Here is a 23,008-nt window from a genome sequence, read left to right on the forward strand (position 1 = left end):
CAGAACCGTTCATCAGGTGTTTTTTCTTGTAAAGGCAGCTTCCACTTTACCCTCTGGGTTAACATAACAAAGGAAAAGGACCTAAAATTGAAGTAACAGAAGGGGTTGAAAAGATCAGTGTGTCTTTCGTCACTGTGAATTTTGTCGCCGATTGTAGGTTCTGTCTATGAAGTGGCTACAATAAACCAAAACCAAAGAAAAGCGATTCGTCTTCAAAATGGCGGCGGTGCTGTTCCTCTAGTCTTAGCCATGGCGGCGGTTATTGTTTCTCTAGTCTTAGCCATGGGAAAAAAGATATACACATGGTTTGGTTATGCTTCGGAACCTCGAAACACGGTAGGTGGTAAATTTAAGATAAAGTCACTAAAGATGTAAAGTAAATGGTGTTATGAAGCTTATGTATTTCACTTCAATAAATTGTAAATATAGTCCATTGTAGAGTATCGAACCGTCAGGAAGAACGAAATGAAAAGATAAGGTTTGCTTCTGAACTTGAACAAGTCACGGGACAGCTGACTTTCAAAATCTTATTAAGTTTTATTTAATGTGGCACCACACTTAGCTATAAGCTACTTTCCAGGAGGCCCACAAATAAACAAAAGAAATAAATAATTTGTTATAGATGACTGGTCGCGAATTTGGTTTTATTTTTTTTTATGCGAAAAGTGATCGTCTCAAATTTCGCGCAAGCGTGAAGTAATTTTGGATATCATTCGTGATGCGTGAAAAGGCCAAAGAGTTTCAAGTGACTGAGTTTACAAAGGCTTATGGGGACCCTCTCAACGGCGTAGGATCTTACAGTTTGTAGACAAACATTCGAAATAAATAACGCTGTTAGTTGAAAGCGTAAAATCTTACATTATTAAACACATTACCGACTGAAAGAAACGTATGTGAGCAGCGTTGAGTTCCATATGGAAACTAAAATGCATAAAAATTTCCTTCACCGGGGCCAGCGCTTTGGTTCTAAGACCCGAATAGACGGAGGTCTAAAAGGTCGAAAAAAAAGGTCGTCCTGCACATAGTCAATAAAGCGTTAATAACTATGGCCGTGTTTACACGACGCCGGTTGTCTCGCTTAACATTCCTGAGGGTATGTTTACACACTACGTTAAGCAAAATGATAGGTGTTTCCACGAGGAAGATTATTTTTCACTTTTGTAATTTGAGAGCACGCGCGCGAATAAATCAATTTGAATAATATGGCGGGAGACGGAGAAGATGGTCGCATGTACGTCCTTCTTCTTTTTACTGAGTTTATGCGGTTGGCTTTCATCCGACGGAGGAGCCGATTTCAACAAAGGCTGCCATTGCTTACAATCAGAAGCAGCAAGAGAAGAACGGAGGGGCGCTACTTTCAGTACGAAGGGCATTTCGTAAAAAGAAAATTGCTTGGGTTTTTGAAAGGTCATAGTTCTGGTTCGAGCATGTGGTTTTAAGCCATTACGAAAATAATGTCTGGCGAGAACATAGTGCATCATTTGATGGGAAGCTTTATTATTTATTTTTTTTCTTTTTATTTAAGGATTTGCACAAGCAGTACCGGGGCGAAAACAATGGGACATAAGTCCCCTACTAGGTTTAAGCTCCATAGCTTCTTGGATCATAAAAAGAAAACTATTCGCTCTATGATTATCCATGTTGTTTTGAATGCCGCAGAAGCTACACGGGAGAATAAAAATACCGCGTGTGTTGTATTTCCGATATGACAGCCCTGTCAAAGGAATAACCGCAAACGACTCCTGATTGGCTGAAATTAATTACCAACTTCCTTAAGCAACCTGGCTTGGGGGCTTAAATTTAATGAAAATTCCACTGAAGTTTGCCGACTCGCTGAACTTTAAGCGAATTGGAAAAACAATGTTTTCACGGGACTTCCCCTTGTTACTCGCTAAACGACCTGAAAAATCGCTCTTGAAAACACGGCCTATGTCCGTGTTTTCAAGATGAAAAGCCGCCGTATTGGTAGAACGATTTTATAAAAGCATGGAATTAGCGAAAACAGCTTCGGGATATGGCAAGATAAAAAAAAAAAACCGAATCTGCCGTAGATCAGCTACACGTCATTTTGGAGCAAAGTAAAATAGAAATCTCCTCTTGGCACTTGGTTGACTTTCAGATGGGGAAACGTCTATAATCGATCGCAATGCTAATCCCATGTAAGTTTTTGAGTGACCTTTGTCTCCCGGTGAGATCAAATTCAGAGAAACCTTTCTTCAATATTTCAATTTAGTGTCCTCTATTCTTTTAGCGTATTTTGAAACATTAAATTATCGCTTATTCAACCGGCCATGTTGAAGAAAAAAAAAACATTTCACAATCAAATTTGGAATTTGCATAATCACAGACAACGCTGACTGATCTTATATTCAAATGCAATTTTGAAGAACAGTCACGCAAGTTCATTTGAAATATGAAATGAAATATGTTTAAATGCTGTGAAAGCTAAATGTGACACGAAAAGCGTATTTACCGCGGCATAAAGGTTAACATACTTGATTCTTTCCTTTATTATCTCCGGTTTCCGAAAGCTCCATGGTACAGCTTTTCTCAAATTGGACTGAATTTAGGCCAGCAAAATCCAATGTGGCAGCGGTACATCCTTTCTCAACGGGACTGAAGCTTAGTTGCCCAAGCAGTCGCTTCTAACACGGAGGAATCTTGCAAAATTACAGGTTCTGACATGATCACTTCGACTTAGAAAAGATGGACCTAGGGTATTCATCACTCACTCTTACAAGTTGAAGTATTAAAGCTCCATATTTAATATCTAACATGAAAACTTGTACAAGGGTCGTGCGGTCTGAAAGTTTTATTTGTGGTTTTAATAGACACATACTTGATATAAATTATCTGTGCATCACCTTATGCACTGCTAGAGGAAAATCGACTTCGGGAAAAAAGACTTGCTTGTCATCGCCTTTGCTAGATTACCAAATATTAAACTAAATTTCGAGCTAAGCCTTTAGCCATGGAAGAAGAAAACAGTGTAAGAAGAAAAGCGCAAAAATCCGCACAAAATTACGTTAAAAAAAAAATTCATTTAGAGCAAACTAAAGTCTGCTTCTGCCTTTCAATACAACTTTCCATGATGAAAAATTCAAAACATTTTAAATAAGGCAATTAATGATAAATTGAAAATGAATCCCCCACAAATAAAGGTCAAACATCTCTGAATAAAGGGGGCGTTAAAAGTATCCATTATTCTCACAGGACTTTCGCCTGATCAAATTAAAGTTGCGTAAATCTGCGTAAAGGTGGTTAAACTTTACATCAACTTTACATTGTTGGTAAAGGTCTGTAAAGGAAGATTTACGCAACACGACGTACAGCCCACGTAAAGCTAGCGTAAAATCGGTGGGTCGAATTTATGCTTATTTACTCAAAACGTAAAGTTGGCGCAAACTAGCACTTTACTCAACTAAATGTAAAGCAGTTGTAAAGTTTGCGTAAAGTTGATGGGTCAAATTTACGCTTATTTACCAGGGATGTAAAGGTGATGTAATGCACACTTTACTAACCGAACGTTTAAATACGCTTTTGTAAAGGTAACATTAAGATGGTCAGAATCATGCATGCTCCTTTACGCCGTTTACCTAAAGTTTGTGTAAAGGCACACTTTGTGTAAAGGAACGTTAAGATGTCAGAACTTATCTCTGTACCCTCTTACCCTCTGCAGCCTTGCACAGAAGCGGGAAAAGGTATAAATAAATGTAAGACTCTTTTCTCTGAAAGAAATATTTATTTGGACTGCCCACTAGGCCAACTTCTTTACCAATTGGATATTTGACAATTAGTCCTCAAAATAGAGTCGAGTTGAAGAAGTTAAAGATAATCTAAAAAAATAATGATTCCTCGTGAACATTGCATGGTAGGATTAAGCGGCATATTAAGTCATAATTATATAGACAACCCTGAATGTTGAGAGCCAAAGATACATTCTCTCGGAGAAACACTCTTGCCTACAAAAGCATATACAAGATTTACTTGCCTGTGGGATACTTATGATAATCTACTGGTTTGAAATAAGCTGATGGCCCAGTAATGAAGAACCAATCAGACCCCAAAATTGCTCATATCTAGAGGCTGTCTATGGAACAACAGAGAAGAGAGTGTTTTTCTTGCTCTCATTATAAAGGGTTGTTTATATAATAATCAAAACAGTAATTACAATTACAACTCATAGCCTATAAAGCAATCCTATGTTTCAATTAACCTTAAAGTTTGAAAATGCCTCCCTGCCTCAAGCCTTCTTTAAAGTATTTGTTCCAAAAAGCTAAATGTGAAACTATTTTGTCGTTGATTTCGTTTAATTTCTAAACCTGAACACAGCGAACAGTTTTATGAGATTGGTGGCATTGTTGTAGAGAATATGCAAACTTTCAAGGCTATATTATTAACTAGGCCTTACATGTATCTGTTTTCTCTCTATTTTTGGGTTTATACTTCATGCAAACTGATGTAACTGATTTGCATCGCTAATCAATAGCTGCAATGTTTTTCTCTTAAAGTACATTGGGTGACCAAAATGTAGGTACTGTAGGTCCTGCTAAGACACCATCTTGGTCAGACAAAACAAATTGTGGTCAGATATCACCGAAAAAGGTTGAAAACTATATTTTCTTAAATTATCAAGCTATTACTTCCTTGCTTTGGTTTGCATTTTTATCACTGGTACCTATAATTATTATTTTAACAGTAAAATGTATCATTTCACTGTTATGAGGGTCTGTGTTATCACTGTTCCACCATGGCACTAATTGAGTGGAAACCAAATTCAAACTCTACAATTTTATTTTGTTTACCCAAATATGAGTTTGATTACAAAAAATTACAGGCAAAAGAAAATGAGTACAACAATAATAAATAAAGGAAACCATAACAAATTCTTACAGAAATTCCACCAGATTAATAAAATACATACCGGTAGAAATAAATAATAATTATCTTCACATTAAGAGGGGACATTTTGTGTATTCTGAGCTTGTGTAGAGCTTGTACAGCTTGTGTATAATTTGTGAACTGTATTTAATTTGTTGAGAAATTTTACTGTAATGACTCTCAAAAAATTTGAACAAAAATAAGCAACTCACTACTTTTTCACAGGCATTGTCAAATGCTACCTTTCAGGTAGCTAATGTCGTTGCGTGACTAACAAAACCCTTGAGTTAATAAGATCGTCCCGGCACAGAGTAAGATTTAGTAATTTACTCAAGGCAGATTTTCTCCATCCTTACTGTAAAATGCATTACGAAAAAAAAAAAATTTCCCGGACATCATGTCCAACCACAATTGAGAATTTGTTGGACACAAGCAAATTTTGGTCACCCAATGTCCAAATGTTATTTGCAGCCCTGTTATTACATGAGCAATAAATTAGCAATGAAGAGATACAACTGCACATGAGAAGATTAACAAACACACAATAATCATGAAAGCGAATACTGCACATAAGAAGAGGCATGTTTTACATTTCTATTGTTCACTATTGTTATAATTGACAAAAACCAGACCATGCATCATGTTCTGCATGAGATAATTAAACATTCAGGTTTTTTCAGTTCTTGTCATTTCTGCACAAAAGCTTCTTGCTGAAGACTCAGTGTTCTCCCAACATGTGCATGCAACAACTTAATGGGAGATTATACGTTTAGCCCAGATACTCAAGTTAGCTTGCACTCCGAGGAGACTGTAACAACAATCGCGAGCTTTGCCTCGCTTGTGTTTGGAATAATAACATTACAAAACTGAGGTATTACAAGACTTACATGTACAATGTAAGAGTTTACACCAGTGACTACAAATTAGCTTTGTTACAGAAGTGTGTGCTTTACATGTTTGAGTTTAATTCAAAATAACAATATAGGTATAACATTGGAAATCTACCTCATCAGACTTATTTCCCTCCTTATTGTCATTCATTGCACTGAGAAAGTCTACGTCGTCACCCAAATTGAATGAATCCTCACAATCATAAACTTGGGTAGAACCTGTTAAACAAAAGTAATGAAACATCTCCAAATTTTGTAGAAACCTAAGCCCGGTGACATTACAACCCCTTGACATTTGCTTTAAATCCTTTTTTATTTCAACCCAACACATTCCCATTTACCTTTTCCAATTTGCCTGACAGAAAAAAAATATGTGCACACAGCAACAATAACCAAGAAGACTAGGTGGGAATACTGTTATAATCTTTTAAAATCTATTTTCCTTACTGTTAGGTCAGGAGTCCTATTGTTTCATATATATCAACTGCCTAGCAGCCAATGTTGACATATAGCATAGAAAACCATGACCAAGTTTGATTACACGAAACGTGACTCTTCAGTCTATGGCTTATTAAGAACTGTGCGCTCCCTTCCTCTGGTCAGGTCAATTTGTTAGCCTGGCATTCTGCATGGGCTTTGAAATGTGTCCATGGCAGATCCCAGCAGCAAGATGCCAGCAGCAACATTATCACTAATTCTGGATGGCTAGTTTTCTTCGTTTCAGAGCTTTGTAGTGTACGCTATGGAGATGAATTTAGGGGGTACTAAACCCTGTGCTGGGATTACGTGGAGGAACTGGGGCAGCTAGCATGCTTATGTTTTTATTTCTTCACTTAGAGCAGCCGTCAGTCTAGCATTTACTTTCTTAGTATCTTGTTATGTTTTATGACCAGTCTTGAATAGTTATAAGCCGCTACTACCTCGTTTAAATAAAGCTGTCTCAAGATCCTCGTCACCTGAAGAATCAGATAGGTCCGCTTCTCCGTGGAACTCAGGATCATACTTTCCTCTCTTTGCTTCTTGTTCAACATTTTCAGCGTCATCTTTTATAGTCGTCCAACGTTCACTGTACACATTATAATGAGCTTTACGATGTCTCCAGAAGCTGCTCTCGATAAGTATTCATAGCAATGGCCACACCATAGTCTAGATTGTTTTCTCAAGCGAGACTGACTCCTCGAAGACATCTTGCAAATCGTGAACTACCGAAATTTTGTCATTTGCGCCGAACGTATGTAACAAACAGGACAACACTGCGCATGTCAACTTTCTTTTTGACCGAGAAGATACTGGGTTAGAGTAAACTACTTCAGCCAATCACCTACCGTTTTTGTGGAAGAAAGCCAATCAGTACATCTCGTCTACTGGCGGGAACACGGCAGGCCCTTTTGTCGGCGTGATTAAAGGCCATTTCATTGTGATGTTTCCGGTTGTGAGCGTCCTTTTTTCAGTTCATTTATCCTTTTTGCTTCTTGATCGTTAACGTTCTTCATCCGCAAAATGGAAGATCAATACGTTGTTTTGCTAGAGAGGGTTATCGCTGAAAACGTGCGTCTTCGAGAGGAGCTGGAAGCGCGCGACAACGAGCAGAAATGCATCCTCGCAGAACTCGGTGCAAGAATAGAGAGCTCTTCAAATTCAGGACAAGAGCCAGCAAGCAGGAAAAGAAAAAGGAAGACCCCTGTCCCTCAGCAGTGTCGTGTAAGTATATTTTTATCTTGCTTTCCTGTTAACCATGATCGCTTAGTTTGTTCTGTGCTGGGTGCATTCATATGTTTGCAGACGACACCACAATTTATTACCTTGGGAAAGGAGTCGAAGAAATCATTGATGCGTTAAATTTAATATTAAACGACTTCAAAGTGTGGTGCTGTAAAAATCACCTGACTGTTCACACTGGTAAGACCGTGGCAATGTTAATTTCCAGTCAAGTCTTTGTCGGACCAATGAGACCCCTAATGTTCGGAAACTCTCACATTTACTTCACCACCAAATCTACTTGCTTGGGTGTTGAAATTGATTATAAACTGAACTGGAAACCGCAAGTTAAAGCCCTGCACTACAAGTTTGGAGGAAAGCTAAAATTCCTTAAAAAGCTCAAAGCCCTACCATCAGGTGTACTAGAAGAAATATATTTTAAAGGGATTGTCCCAAGCATCACATACTGCATTGCTATTTGGGGGTCCTGTTCACCATCTACATTTAATGAATTGGAACATCTACACTTGAAAGCAGCCAAACTAATCCATAAACTGCCCAGCGAAACTCCTGACTCTGATGTCCTTGACCTAGTTAAATGGAAATCATTAGGCTATATTTACAAACGTAGACTCGCTTCTATAATGTATCAAGTACATTATAATAGTTTACCTGATCAACTTACTGCCCTTTTCACAAAACGCAACATTGATAGTAATTATAATCTAAGGCGCATTAATGACTTTCCGCATGTACGGTGTAACAGTGACCTTGGTAGAAATAGTGCAAGGTACAGAGGGCCCATTGTCTGGAATTTGCTGCCTAAAGCCATCAAGGATGCCTCCTCTCTACAGCTTTTTAAACAAAAACTTAGACAGGCCTCAAGGATATTAGATCGCATTCAATTCGAAAAGGAGGCCTGTGTGATAACATCAAAGCAAACGGATTTTTTATACTTTTAAGTCCTTGAAATTTCTTTACTTTTTCCTTAGAATTGTCCATATATTTAAGTAGTTCCTTTTTAGTTCCTGGCAGGTCCACACCAGCCTTTGGGTTGCCACAAACCGACCTGCCTTAACAAAAATTATATGTATGTATGTATGTATGTATGTTCAAAAATTCGGCCTGTTCATAAATTTCGTGCCCTCCACGATCCGTGAGGTAGTAGATGACCACGTGCTCAGTATGGCCCACAGGCAGTCCAAGCTCACCACTAGAAATGCAGACGTGACTCTTGGTTTGAGTGGTATAGTGTTACAAACGGTTATTTATAAAGGTTTGTATGGGATGTAATCGGTTTGCCTTAAAAGAGAGAAAAAACGTCAAGTGTATTACTGCTTTCTTTTAGCAGTGGAACACCAAAATAGCGCCAACTCGCCGAAAACTCTTCAAAATGGCCTGAGACGCTGGTAATCAACAAAGAATACAACAAGGCAATAAGGTAAGTCAATTTTATTTCAAAACATGACATTTTTTCTCGCTTTTAAGGCAAACCGATTACATCCCATACAAACCTTTATAAATAACCGTTTGTAAAACTATACCTCTCAAACCAAGTGTCACGTCTGCATTTCTAGTAGTGAGCTTTGGCCGCCTGTGTTTGGCGGAGATATTTAAGGAATTTGATGCAATCTGTTGTAAAAAAACTTGTGCCATCTGTGGTTTGAAGACGTTTCCCGACATTGCCTGGTCTCAATGAGAGAGTGGTGGTGTTTATTTATTTCCTTTTTTGGGGGGGGGGGGAGGGGATGATTTACCTTGTAAGTAAATAAGTGTATTACTTCACCAGAAGTTGCTCCCAACTTCACAGAACATAACACATTTGTTGTTTTTATATTTGATATACCATACAGTTTATCATTTTCATGTAATTGTGTGTTTTGACCACAAAGTCATGGACAGTTCTCAATTCGAGAGCAGGGGGCGTGAGAGCTTTCATTTCCTCCCAATGTCCTCTTTGCAGCCAACAAAGCATACTGTAGCTACATGTACTGTCTGGGAGTTCCTGTTTTTGGAAAAGTGCTAGATCACTTCAGGATACCAACATCAGCATTTTGCTTCTTTCATGTTTCTTTTCTGGCAATGCTTCAGGTGTCTATCATTCCAAAGGTGATGGACTTGCAATAATTATCTGCTTGCTGTTTTCAATGCTGATGCCACAACAAGGCATAATCTTTGATTGGGGAAGTCAACAAATTTTGCCATGAACATGTACTTGGTGCATGATCATGTGTGTGTCAAAGTTTCAAATTAGATCACTCTAATTGCACATCTACACGTACACTGTAAATTGTATGAGAAACTGGAATGGAAATACATGAAGAGCTGCACATTTACCATAGATCCATTTTTAATTTGTTGTTGTTTGTTTTGCCAGGTATCTGAGGTAATTACCACTAATTTTACTGCTTTCTGTTCTTTCTGTCTGATGATTATAGCAAGACGTCAGAAACATGTTCAAAGTCCTTATGCAGAATGAAGCTTTTGAGGGCTTTAAGTTGGATGAGTGGTAAAGGCTGTTTCTTTGATAGTAGAGTTATTTCCTGGTTCCCTGTTGTTTGTTGGTTTGTTTGTTTGTACGATTTTTTCTGTATGTTTGTTTGTTTGTTTTACACAGTGAGAAATTGAATTTTAGCAAATATACATGTAGGAGAACACAATTTCCATATGGCACATTACAGGAAAGATAGTGACATGTCCCCTGCTATACATAAATATTGCATGTTTGCTCCACAATCCCTGTGGGTGTAAAGGGGCATTGTCATGAGGATTTTGCTGTTTTAGGTCAATTCTGTGCTGAAATCATTACTTTAAGGCTTTACTCATAAACAAAATGCTTCTGTAAAGCTATGACGAAGATATCAAATGCATTTTGTCAGAGAAGGCTAACCATAATAAATTTCTTGATGGTTTTTTGAAGATATAGCATCAAAGTTTGAAAAATTGGTCAATTTTTTCAAGTATCATTCAATTTCCATCCTTGTCATCCATAGTGATAGGTGACAGGAAACAGTTTCAGAACCTTCAAATAGTCTTTAATAACAAAACCAGACCATTAGTTTTGGAATTCAATTGATGGAAAGGCACCTTCTAGCTTTTTATATAGTTGCCAAATAGCGTGACAATGCCCCTTTAAAAGCTCAGAAATTAAAGAGCATGTTTAAATGTTTTACCTAGTACCAAGTCTTGTGGGGAAATAAATATTTTGACTACAAGTATTAGACAAGGACACTACACTGTAGGACACTAGGGCACTAAGATCAAGCAATGCACATATTGTGTATGTATTTGGCTCAGTTGCTAGAGCATAAAAGCAATGTACAGAAAGTCGTGCACTGGACTCCAGTTGGAATATCAGATTTTTCTTTGCTTTGCAGTCCGTGCTTGGGACAAACTGAGCATGACATTCCCATTAGAAATGACTCAGTAAATGTTTGTATAATTTTAAATAATAGTGCGCATTAAATTTTTGGCCTTGCAAAAAGTTCCTCTTGACCAAACTTAACATTGAATTTCTTTTATATTGTTTTTTTTTTGTAAAAAACTTTAATAGCTCTAAATCAGAAACCAATGAAGAAGTCACAAAAGCAGTTATGGACGCAATGGTGGCTGACCACCTGGTCTGTAGCTGAGATGAAAGGTATGAACAAAGAATAAGAGTTATTTGCAGGATTACAAAGAGGGCTTTTAAAGTCTGCCCTTTGACCAGAATTTGCCCACACATCCAGAGATTGTACATTCTGCTTTCAGTATTTTATTGTGGGTTACTGGTATATTGCTTATTCTCCAGCCTCCATTTGGCATGGAAATATGCTCCGATACTTGTTCGCAGACATCTGTTCCAAGAAGTGAACAGTTTTCCAAGAGCATACAGCTAGCTTGAGGAAAACTGTGAACTTTGTGGTACAAATAATGTCCAAGGACATATATCTGAGCATTTTTTCATGCCAAATGGAGGTTGTTGAGTTTATTACCCTTCTTTAATATTTCTGCATTTTACATGTGCAGTATCACTCAAATATTTCCCAAGTTTCACTGCACATGGAATATTCAGTCACATGACACATTTACATTTCAACCAATCACACATCAGCAAAAACATTTTATGGATTATTAAAACAATAATTATTACTATTGAGTGAATGAAAATTTTTAATTCTCCCATTACACTGTACTGATGGTGTAACATTTTCTCCTAAGGTGCTGGTGCCACATATTTGAAAAGTCTACATGATGCCTCAATGAGAGCAAAAAAAAGGAAGCAAGAGGCTCACAAGAATCTCTGTCGGAAGCAAGGGAGAGTGAGAGATGTAAGTTTCTGTTGTAATATGCCGTAATTACCTTTTCAGTGCAATCTCTGTAAACTTATGAATGTTAGGCTAACACCCGTAACTCCTGTTATTAGGCATTTCTTGAGTTTTAAACATGGCTCAAAATTAACTCTGGCAAGGTTGCAAAATGTGAGTTATTTCTAGTTAGAGAATGTCTGCAAGTAAAATTTTTGCCTTTCAAAACTGTAACTCCTGAGAATTTGTGGACATTAATATCTATTAACAAGCTATTCTGAGATACATGAATATGATACATATAATACTATTTTATAAATTGAATTGGATTTGTCAATTGTCAGGTGGCTCAAAACAGTTTCCAGCCCTTAGATTTGGATGGGTTATTATGACCACTCTCCATCACTTGATGCTACAATCATGGTACATGTATAAGAATACAGCCCAATCATTGGTGACCACATTGTTATTTTTGTGACACAGTAAGTTACCATAGCAACCTCCTGAAAAACACCCTTAATTTGATAAACATGATAAGATGCAACTTTCGACAAAGTTAAAAGAAATTCTGTGGACAGGGTTCACAGCCACCACAAATTTTTTTGAAAATTTAAGGTTCCTGTGAACCTGACCTTAATTGTAGCATCAAGTGATAAAGGATGTTTATAGAAACCCATCAAAATCTAAGTGTCCGAAACTGCGTTGAGCGATCTTTAATGATCACACATGCAAATATTTTTATTAGCTTAGTAATCTTATAGCGGTAATCAACTGGTAAAAGATTAAAATTTCAATGATTTGGCTCTCTGTTTGATGAATAAAATCTACTTTTGTTGATTTTTGAGCTTTTTGTTTGATTGCTTAGAAAATCCAGAGGAGACTTCAAACCCAAAAGACCATGCCTTGGTCAGGGGAGAAGAAAGCTTTGGTGGAGCAGGCTGTTGGAAGTTCCCAATACACCAGCTCTGACGAGTCAGACTTTTCAGATGATGAAAATGGACAACCCAAACTTTCTGGGTATCTTGTCAAAAGATTGCCTTTGGAAAGGTCAGCATTGACAAAAGTAAAAAAAGCTCTTGATGATGCGCATATTAAAAGCCTAAATGTGCGAGCAAGAGTGAACATGGTGGCAAGGCGATTTCATTCAATGCGATCCACAAAGCCCCGACCTATTGATGGTCTGGAATGGGCAGTGAGGCCTGAAGACCCAGCAACATTTACTAGCCCCACTTTCAGCCCTCCAACACCTACAATATCATCTCACAGTACCCCGTCCTCAGCAACAAGGACTTCATTTTATGGCATCCGCCCTCCAACACCTTCAACTCCATCTGACAGCATCCCACCCTCCACAACAGGAGGTTCACCTTGCAGCATCCTCACTCCAGCACTTGCAACTCCATCTGACAGCACCCGACTCTCCATAGCAGGACGTTCACCTCGCAGCATCGTCACTCCAGCACTTACAACTCCATCTGACAGCACCCGACTCTCCATAGCAGGAAGTTCACCTCGCAGCATCGTCACTCTAGCACTTGCAACTCCATCTGACAGCACCCGACCATCCACAACAGGAAGTTCATCTCGAAGCATCCACCCTCCAACACCTAGAACTCCATCCTACAGCAACCGACTCTTAGGAACAGGAAGGTCATCTGACACCTCAGCAAAGAGGAAAAAAGTGCCAAAATCAAAGAAAGACACTGTGCGTAGGCCCTTAAAGAGAGCTGCCACTTCTCCAGAGTACTAAGTTTATTGAACATTAATGGCATTGACTGCAATGAGCACCCTTGAGTTTATTCTGGGAGAACCCCAAAGTTGCAAAGTTTGGTCAATTTCAGGAAGACAGCAGTACACCAGTTTCAATTTTTATAAGTAAATGGCTCACATAGTTTTGTTTCAAGTGCACAAGTTTATCTTTTTAATGTTACAGTTAAGAAATGTTTGAAAAGAAAGCTCACTAATCAAAAAAGGACAGTGTGCATAGGCGACTTTGCAGTGAGTTAACACTTGCCATGTTTACTAAGTTTATTTAATATTAAATTATTACGGAAATTGTACTTTGTCATTTTTAGTGATACTGTTAAGAAATTTTAGAAAAGAAAGCCCGAAATCCGAAAAAGTACAGAACCTGTAGGCCACTACAGCGACTTAGATGAGAGCGATTAAAACAATAATTATTGTAGTATCTATCAATTGAAATAAGAAAACGGTTTACAATTTTTGTTTCCCTCTGTTCTATTTTGAAGATACTGGAAGAAGGTCTATGACTTTTATACATAGATGTATATAGATATTTTTAAGATATTTTTTTGACATGACAAGAGGTTCACAATTTCGTCTTTTTAATATGATATTACAGTATTTCGTAACCGAGAAGCTCTTGCGAGCAGATTTCTTAAAAAAATAAATCATTTTGAAGTAACATGTGTCGCTTTAATAAGCATAACATTGGGATTAAACTGTCTTTACGCCAGGTGTAAAATTAGCGTAAGGAAGTACCGTGTCTTTACTGTCGCTTTACACGCAACTTTATGCGTAAAGTTGACATTACACTATCTTTACGCTAAATTTAAAGGCGGCTTAAAGAGTCTCATTACAGCAACTTTACATATACGTAAAGGTAGCGTAAAGCTTGCTTTTACGTAACGTAAATGTAACGTAAAATTGTGTAAATGAGAACTTTACGCTAGCTTTACTCCAAGTTTAAAGGCGGCTTAAAGAAGTCTCATTACACCAACTTTACACATATGCATAAAGGTTGCGTAAAGCTTGCCTTTACGTCGTGTAAAGGTAGCGTAAAGTTCCGTAAATGAGAACTTTACGCTAGCTTTAAGTCGCCATTACGCCAACTTAAATTTGATTATTCGTGCTGTGTCCCTTCTCGTCACATGATGAATGATATTTTCTGAGAGATCATATTCTCTTTTATTTTCTCTATGGGATAAACAAGCTCAAAATTCATCATATTTCTCTTTTCTTTTTTTGTCTTGCATTGTTAGCGGCCATCGTGGGTCGAATACTACATGGATCTGGCATTCTGTGTCTCCATGAGGTCGAAAGACCCGAAACTGATGGTGGGATGCGTTATTGTACACCCAGAATCACTGAGGGTGAGTAATATTGAAGGCTATCATTTGTAATGTCTGTAAGGGAATATGCACTGAATAACATTACCATGCTTAAAAAGCGTAGTAGAAATAAAACCTGTATTGCAGAACATAATTTGCCGTCTAAGACCAATTTGAACTGAAAAAATGCAACAGGTGAACCGTTCTTTTCACAGACTAACTCCCTATAACCCTTGACAGATTTTGAGTATGGGATACAATGGTTTTCCACCCGGAACCGAAAATACGGAAGAGAACTGGGGATTAGAAAGCAAAGAAAAGGCTCATCTAGTTGTCCACGCAGAAGCCAATGCTGTGATCCTCGCAGGCCAAGCTGATCTGGAAGGCTCTATTGCCTTTGTTACAATGTATCCCTGTCTAGAATGCGCAAAAATGCTAATAGCGGTAAGTAATATGAAGAAAATTCGTACGGCTCATAACCAATGACATTTGCATCTTGAAACCAGTCAAGCGGCTGGCTTAATGAGAAGTTTGAATGTTGTCTCCATTGATTGTGTTGACTTAATTTTACACTTTTTCCAATCTTCTGAACTGAATGGCCATTTGGAAGATTCCTTATCACTTTCTCCCTTCCTTATCACTCTCTCCCTTTCTTTTTCACTCTATTCCATTAAGGAGTTAAGAATAAGCCACTATTACGCGATTTAGAAAGGTGTCTAATGCTTGTGCGCACCAACGAGGGTCCGTGAGTTACCGATTTTAAAAGAGATTACCGTGCAGCCTCTTTTTCCTTGCTAATTTCAAGTTTCTCCCACCGGAAGGCTAAATACGTCGATTTCTAAGCCTTTAGTCATTGCCGAGTTCATCAACGTTTAATATCAAGAGATTGAAAATTAAGTTAAGTTTACATAAGCCCATTGTGAGATGTACGTTTGCTACTTGTATGTATACGAAAGCAGTTAGTTTCCCTCAGCGTGGGAGTGACATTAAGTGATGACTATCTCTCATTCCATCTGTAGAAGGGGATCCGCAAGGTGTATTATCTTTCAATGAAAGAAAAGTACCAAGAGAAGTCATTTCCCCTTTTCAAAGCAGCCGAAGTCGAGGTCGTGTAAGTAACAACTCTGGTTAGACCGAGATTAACTCTGCCTTACAATTTGCACATATTTGTGGCAAGAACATTCTCAAATAAACATCATAATGGTGCACTGTTTCGAATAGACAAAAAGAAACGAAATATAAGGACTACTAATTCCAAAGATCTGTGAACTTAGTTCTCTAGTTCGAAACAACATCCCAAGCAACTGTATTTGAAAAATAATAATGCGTGAATAAACGGAAATTTAGCAATGAAAATTATACCAAGTGCTCTCCTTGTCCACTTTTTCCTTATCGATATGGAATTTGTAAGATTAGCTTTTGTGAAGGGAGGAAAACCAGAGGAGCCGTAGAAAATCCTTCGGAGGAAGGACAAAAACTAACGAAAAACTTAACCTACATGTGACGCCAGGTTGGGAATCGAACCCAACGGGAGGTGAGTGCTCTTGCCACTGCAACATCCCTGCTCGTAGCCAGAGTGTATGTAAGGGAGAAAATGGTTTTTCCTTGATTTCATTAATTGTCTCTGCAGCTTATTTCCTATATTTTCCTTTACCTTTTCGTTAATTAACAGTCAGATCTTATTGCACCACTTTAGGCCTCTGAAGCGAGGAAGCGCACTGGAAGAATTTGAAAAAAACTTAATGGACAAGGTCGATATCTTACTGAACCAAGGAAAAGAAAAACCGGTTGAACCGAATGAAACTTATAAAGAACTTCTCGAAAAAAACAAACATAAGAGGGAAGATGATCTAGAAAGTCAATGGCCAAGAAAGTTTATAAAGGATGAGGTCAGTAATTCCTATGTCCGGAGAGGGGAGAATTGAAAAATTTTCTCTTTTCTGCATCTCTACTGGCAAATTCATAATTCGAAGCCAAGAATGTTACTGTTTTGTAAGTTGGTGAGATATTATCAACCCCCGACCTATCATTACTAATGGCCTGACTCACCTTCAAGTCTTAAAGGCGCAGTAGTAGTATCGGAGTGTGGCACATATATTCTTGAATGACTCTTGCTCCAATCGTTTGACTTTGGATTTTTAGATCTTAAAGGACAAGTGGAAGGACTATTTTCTGTTCTTGGCCCTCATTGCAAGCACAAGAGCTTTGAAAAGCGACAAGGAGTACTATCAAGGAGCACTACTGATAGATTCTAAAACTTTAAAGGTATTTATTGACAAATTTTATTGTTACAGACTTTGTGTCATCGATAAATCTGTACCTTAAGGGCCATTAAGACATGTAAGACAAATCTTAGCAAAACATGCTACGAAAGGACTGGTCCTTAGATAACCACGGCGGGGTCTGCATCTACTTGAAGGATGATGCTTTTAAATACAATCGGCTTGATGAACTCTCGTGCTGTGATGAGCATGAAACGTTATGGGTACAGCTACGCCCTCCTCGCCTTCCAAGGGGGTTTTTCTCCTTCATCGCAGCAGTTATATATCATCCCTTCTGGTCAAAGCCCGAAAACGATTTAATGCGTGATAAGTTATTCAAATCATTCTCCTTAGCTGAGTCTAAATTTCCTAATTGTGCTTTGATCGTGGCTAGCGATTTTAATCGCCTTGATGTCAAGTCGATACAACGCCACTTTCGTCTGAAGCAAATTGTAAAGAAGCCTACTTGGAAAAAGGCAACTCTCGATTTGGTGTTTACTAATTTGCACGAATTCTACGACACTCCACAATCGTTTCCACCTTTTGGTCTCTCTGATCATAATACTGTCACTGCCGATGCAAGGGCTAGAGACACCAGTGATAATACTTCAGTCAAGGTAGTACTCAAACGAGACCAACGAGCAAGCCGGAAAGCTGAACTAGGCCGATAACTAAATTCCATGGACTGGTCTTGCTTGTTCGCGAACGCTGAAAACTGCCAGGACATGGTAAATGTATTCCAGAAAGTGATACAAACAGGACTGGACTGCCTGATACCTATGAAAACAGTCCGTGTCAATACATCTGATGTCCCATGGATGACCCAGCACTTAAAAGGTCTTATATTGAAAAGGAAAAAGGCCTTTCACACTCATGATGCGGAATCAGCGCAGTACAAGTTCTTTAGGAACATTGTAAATCGCGAGAGGAAAAAGTGCAAAGGGAACTTCTATAAGACCGAGATTGCGCAAGCGAAAGATGATAATCCAAAGCTATGGTGGAAAGAAGTGAAGCGGCTCTGTTGCGCCAAGTCCCACTCAGGCGACTTGAAACACCAGATTCAAATAGAAGGCGAGTGGCGCGGACGAGGTGCCAAATTGGCTCTTGAAGGAATTCGCGGATTTTCTAGCTTTCCCAGTCAGCAAAATCATCAATGCGTCACTTAGAGAGCAGTGCTCGCCGCATATATGGAAACTTGCTGATGTGACCCCCCTACCCAAGAGGAAGCCCGTAGAAGATCTCAAGAAAGACTTGAGACTAATCTCACTGACGGCATGCTTCTCTGAGGTGGCAGAGGAATGTGTTATAAGTGATTATGTCAAACCAGCCGTCTTGAGAGTTTTGGATCCAAACCAGTATGGGGTTGTGCCAAACTCCTCTACAACCCAAGCTCTGATTCAATTGATTCACCGATGGGCACAAGCGACTGACGGAAACGGTGCCACCGTGAAAGCCACACTATTCGATTATAGGAAGGCTTTTGATCTTTTAGCTCATGACATTTTAGTTAGGAAGCTGACCGTCTTGGAGATATCCAAACAGATAATTAATTGGATCATAGATTTTTTTATCGGGCCGTTTTCAGCGAATTAAACTTGCAAAGGGTTGTTTTTCCGAGTGGAAGTCAGTTCCGTCCGGCGTCCCACAAGGAACCAAGCTAGGGGCGGTGTTATTTCTTGTGCTTATTAATGATCTTGAATTAAGTACTGGCATAAATGCCGAAATGTGGAAATATGTTGATGACACTACGACCTCAGAAGTTGTCATCAAAGGAAAGGCAAGTATTTCGCAGAGGATAGCTGACTGTGTAATGGAATGGTCCTCTAAAAATAGAGTACAACTGAACAATGATAAAAGTAAAGAGCTTTGAATTACTTTCGGTAATCAAAAGCAGGAGTTTCCTCCAATTATAGTTAATTGGAAAGGTGTGGAAACCGTAAAGTCTGCAAAACTCCTTGGGGTCACCATAAGTGATGACCTGTCACGGAACGAGCATGTTAGTGAGGTTATAAACAAGGCCTCTAAACGTTTGAATTTTTTGGTGCAGCTTAATAGGGCGAGACTCCCAACAAGTGAATTAGTCTTATTCTATTGCACTTCCATTCGATCTGTACTTAGTTATGCGGTACCGGCGTTCTATTACTGGCTGCCGTTGTATCTCAAGACGGAACTGGAGCGTGTCCAGAAAGGGCGCTGGTTATTATTTTCCCGGGGATAGACTACAGCGATGCTTTAGTCAGCACTAAACTACCAAGCATTGAACGTTACAATGAAATATATTTTAAGAAGACCTTTAATTCTTTTTTAAATGATAAGAGTAACCAGTTAAGAAATCTTTTACCCTCAGCCCATAAGTCGTCTTACCATCTAAGACGACGCAGGCGTTTTGAAACATCAAGGTGGAAAACAAATAGGTTCAGGGACACATTTTCAATGAAATCTTGTATTTAGCATGATATTACATAAATATAGCTTTATTAATTTTAATAATAGGTTTCATCATTTCACAGTATTCAATTTCATTTTTAAGCTTATTATTATTCTTACATTAGTCATACTATTAGATATTCTGTTACAATTTTTGTAAATACGCAATTCAGCCCCTTAGAGGGCTGCCATGTATTTATTTGAAAAATAAACCTTTGAATAAACCTTTAAATGCCAGTGACTTAAGTAAAACACTGAAGAAAAAGATCTTCCTTGAAACTCCAACTCAAATTCATCTTAGGATTGACAAGCACATTTTAAATGCAGCATGTAAGTTTGGAGGGCAACAATTCCGGTTTTTCGCTTTCCCTGACCGCTATGCCAAACCATTCTATTATGATATACAAGCGCTTTGCTTGGGACCCGAGAACAAAAAGTCGCGTACTAGATGAATATGACTCACATGAAATTCGTACCTGCCAAGTCCAGCGGACCATAAACCAACTCATTATAGATAGAAATAAGTATGGTGCACGATCCTCGCAGTAGATAGCGCTATTTATGCAATAGCGAAAATCAGACCTGAAAAAAATCAGGCCTGTACGGGACTCGAACCACGGACCTCTGCGATACTAGTGCAGCGCTCTACCGATTGAGCTAACAAGCCAACTGGGAGCAGGCCGTAAAGTTGATTCGTAATAAACCCGTGAAAGTGACAAATGAGATACAATGAATATATGAAGTTCATATATATATTTCTTTTTTGAACTGCGGTATTAGATTTTCGCTATTGCATAGGAGTTTTGCACGATCCTGCGAGGATCGTGCATCATACGTATCTAATAACGCAGTTCAAAAAATATATGAACTTCATATATTCATTGTATCTCAGATAGAAATAAATAAAGATATTTCTCAAAGTATCGAAATTTATACAAACGAAACAAAACGCAAAGAATAAGGCTTGAAGAAATGTCAAAAGTCAAATTCCAGTAATGGAAGAGTTTTTTAATTAATCAAATAAGACTCATCAAAATAATTAGATATCTCGTAAACTAAAAGAAATGCCAGTATTACATGGTCGAGAACCTTTCAATTTCATTCTCCAGATATCGCAAGGTCAAAAGGTCATAGCTTCCACAAGTTCAGTCAGCCGGCCACGGGGGTAAGCCCTTGGGCAAAACTTTCTTGTACTTCTCACAAGCCAGCTTTTATACATTTACTTCAGGTATCTAGAATCTCCTATTGCTATTTATAGCGTATTACAAGTTGTATTATTTTTGGAAACTGCTGTGTCACATGAAAGAAGTTTCTGGAATATTACAGACTAAAGATAATTCTAGAAAAATCTGGGATTGCGCGACAGATTAAGTGAAAATGTTTCGATCCTCGTAACAGGTTAACTATATTTCCTAAGCATAAAAGTTACATTTCAACATCCACACCTACATACAAAGTTAGTCTTTATTTTTTACAACTTTCAGATATCGGCCATATCGTATAAAGGATATCCGAGAGGTGTCCCCAATGACATAGGTGATGACTCGATGCAAGTGTCTGCGTTATTAAACGCAATTTGTCTGCGATTCAGCGAGGGAAACAAATATATCGCCTTTAGCACTCACTTCCCAAAACCTCGTGAGGCAAAAATGCTCGCCCAGGTGAGAATCGCGCGACGAAGGCGAAAGATCTCAAAGAACACATTTAAGCTGTGAAAGTAATTTTAAGAGGAAGTGTCCTCTCTTCATTAGTACCCTATTCCTGTAATATATAACTGTCTCATTTAATACCCTTCAGTTGTCAAGGTCTCAGAATAGCTCAGTCAACCACGCAAAGGCCCTTTACACTACCTGAAGAAACATCGATATCTCTCCTTATCTTCTTCAAGTTCTTCTTTCAGATCGACTCTTAAGCAAGCACACAAAAGGCTTGTCTTCGAAAAACCCCTGATCATAACGATAGGCACTTCTCATATATTTCATGTTTTGGAAATAGTTACAAAGAGAGTCTATTCGAGCTCCAATATGTTTGACTATGCTACTACCATTTCTTTGCTACTTTTGCACACAGGCGCAAGTACAGGATTTGTACTTTATATGGCCTAAGATTCTTGGAGGAGACGACCAAAAGTCGCTACAAATAATGAAATGCGCTGAAATGAACGTTATGTGAGTAAAAAACTACTTGCCATATAATAACCAAAAAGGAGTTCGATTTTTGGATGTAAATCTTTTCTGGCTCTGATAAATTACAAGAATTATGAAAAGAAACGGCCTCTTTGAGTTTTGTAGTGGGCGCTCCCGCCATGGCGCCTCTGGTCTTTTTCTCAAAAATAAGGAAGCTAAAACCTCACTCTATAGAAATTCCTTTTCTGTAAGAATCTGTAATATATGGAACGCCTTACCGGATAACATAAGAGCAGAGAGAAATTACCGTCTTTCGTCAAAAAAACTATTTTTCTTTTTTTATCAAAGACTTAGCAAAGTTTTCAATCAAGACGAAATCCGTTCCTGCAAATTAGTTTGTGTAAAATATCGTCGTTTCAATGCTCTTAATTCTTGTACATGTTAACCAACTGTTTTATGTTTTTGCTGTTTTTTATCGTTTTTGTTTTTGTTTTTTGTTTTTATTTCTTGTTTATTTGTTTGTTTTTGTTTTTGTTTGTTTGCTTGTTTTTTTGGCATGGGGGCTTTTAAGTGGGTTGGGTTTCAATTTTGTCTGCTTTTACGGGATGGGGTAGGGTAATTTACCCAGTAAGGGACAACCTTGTCCTATTGTAAATTTACCTGCCTTTGGCAAATTGTTAAAAAAATAAATGATAAATAAAAAAAAAATGAAATAACTCACCTTTTACATTTCAGGCCAATGGATTTGCCTAATTCGAACAACATAAAAGAGGCCATAAGTAAGACCATTGAAAAGCTCAAGAACGCAGAAAGCGAGAACGAGCGTCACTTCAGTGATTGGCCAAGTTACACCTGGACCGATTACGAATTACAGCCAAAGAAGCCAACGAGTCTCTAATCAGTTGTCCTACATCATATTTTGCCTATCAAGAGAATATTTGGCGCAAAATATTTATTGAGTTCCCGAAAAAAAAACTGAATGTCTCTCTTTATTCAAAATGAAGCAGTAAAACCGTTTTAGATTGTTTTAGCATATAAGGGATAGTAGGTCTTTCAAAAGATCGACACATTTTATCGCGAATTTTGGAACAAGTATTACAGAAATTATAGGAATGAAAGAAAATAGTACTTCGAATTGTTAAAAACAGATGTTAAGTTTTAATAATTATAATCTATCTAATTATGTGGGCAATTTGGAAAGTCATTATTTATCAAAATCAAATGCTATTAAACGTGGCTGTAACAAACATAACATATTTTTGTCTTGATTTCATGTGCTAGTTCCGTTCCTTGCCCTTATCTGGGATGAAAATTTCCAAAACTGAACGATCAAAAGCGTGCTGTACTGATTAGTGTTTATTTGGTGGT

General features: G+C 38.1%; 2 protein-coding genes, 1 long non-coding RNA gene and 1 pseudogene across 10 annotated transcripts; 3 read left to right on the forward strand and 1 right to left on the reverse strand.

Moving 5' to 3' along the window:
* Nucleotides 1-24: 24 nt before the first annotated feature.
* LOC111326799 (uncharacterized) lies at nt 25-22,892 on the forward strand. 6 transcript variants are annotated; one of them, XR_015993003.1, is made up of 9 exons: nt 25-336; nt 14,758-14,868; nt 15,067-15,270; nt 15,846-15,937; nt 16,523-16,715; nt 16,969-17,091; nt 20,624-20,679; nt 20,999-21,175; nt 21,585-21,682. XR_015993003.1 is itself a non-coding variant. In XM_088737937.1 (9 exons), exons 1-9 carry the CDS (start codon nt 250-252, stop codon nt 22,536-22,538), a joined length of 1,248 nt encoding a protein of 415 aa, XP_088594063.1. In that variant the 5' UTR covers nt 34-249; the 3' UTR covers nt 22,539-22,892. The 6 variants fall into 6 exon arrangements, 5 of the variants coding, with proteins under 5 accessions (XP_088594066.1, XP_088594063.1, XP_088594064.1 ...); XM_088737937.1 differs by lacking the exon at nt 20,624-20,679 and adding an exon at nt 22,376-22,892 and having other exon boundaries at nt 34-336; XM_088737938.1 differs by lacking the exon at nt 20,624-20,679 and adding an exon at nt 22,376-22,892 and having other exon boundaries at nt 35-258.
* Nucleotides 3,723-6,830, reverse strand: LOC148720055 (uncharacterized). Its single transcript, XR_015993008.1, has 2 exons — nt 6,692-6,830; nt 3,723-5,990 (listed from the first exon to the last, which is right to left on the reverse strand). It is a non-coding gene; the product is annotated as an uncharacterized LOC148720055 (long non-coding RNA).
* On the forward strand, nt 7,184-14,180 carry LOC148720056 (uncharacterized). Of its 3 annotated transcripts, none has more exons than XM_088737943.1 (5): nt 7,331-7,472; nt 9,908-9,978; nt 11,023-11,109; nt 11,670-11,779; nt 12,621-14,180. In XM_088737943.1, the coding sequence occupies exons 2-5, from the start codon at nt 9,945-9,947 to the stop codon at nt 13,503-13,505; spliced, it is 1,116 nt and encodes a 371-aa protein (XP_088594069.1). In that variant the 5' UTR covers nt 7,331-7,472; nt 9,908-9,944; the 3' UTR covers nt 13,506-14,180. The 3 variants fall into 3 exon arrangements, with proteins under 3 accessions (XP_088594067.1, XP_088594069.1, XP_088594068.1); XM_088737942.1 differs by lacking the exon at nt 7,331-7,472 and adding an exon at nt 7,507-8,910; XM_088737941.1 differs by lacking the exons at nt 11,023-11,109; nt 11,670-11,779 and adding an exon at nt 11,875-11,929 and having other exon boundaries at nt 7,184-7,472.
* LOC148720057 (uncharacterized) lies at nt 17,098-19,753 on the forward strand (annotated as a pseudogene).
* Nucleotides 22,893-23,008: the final 116 nt, after the last annotated feature.

The sequence above is a fragment of the Stylophora pistillata genome, chromosome 11 (assembly GCF_964205215.1).
Source record: "Stylophora pistillata chromosome 11, jaStyPist1.2, whole genome shotgun sequence".
NCBI classification, from domain to species: Eukaryota; Metazoa; Cnidaria; class Anthozoa; order Scleractinia; family Pocilloporidae; genus Stylophora; species Stylophora pistillata.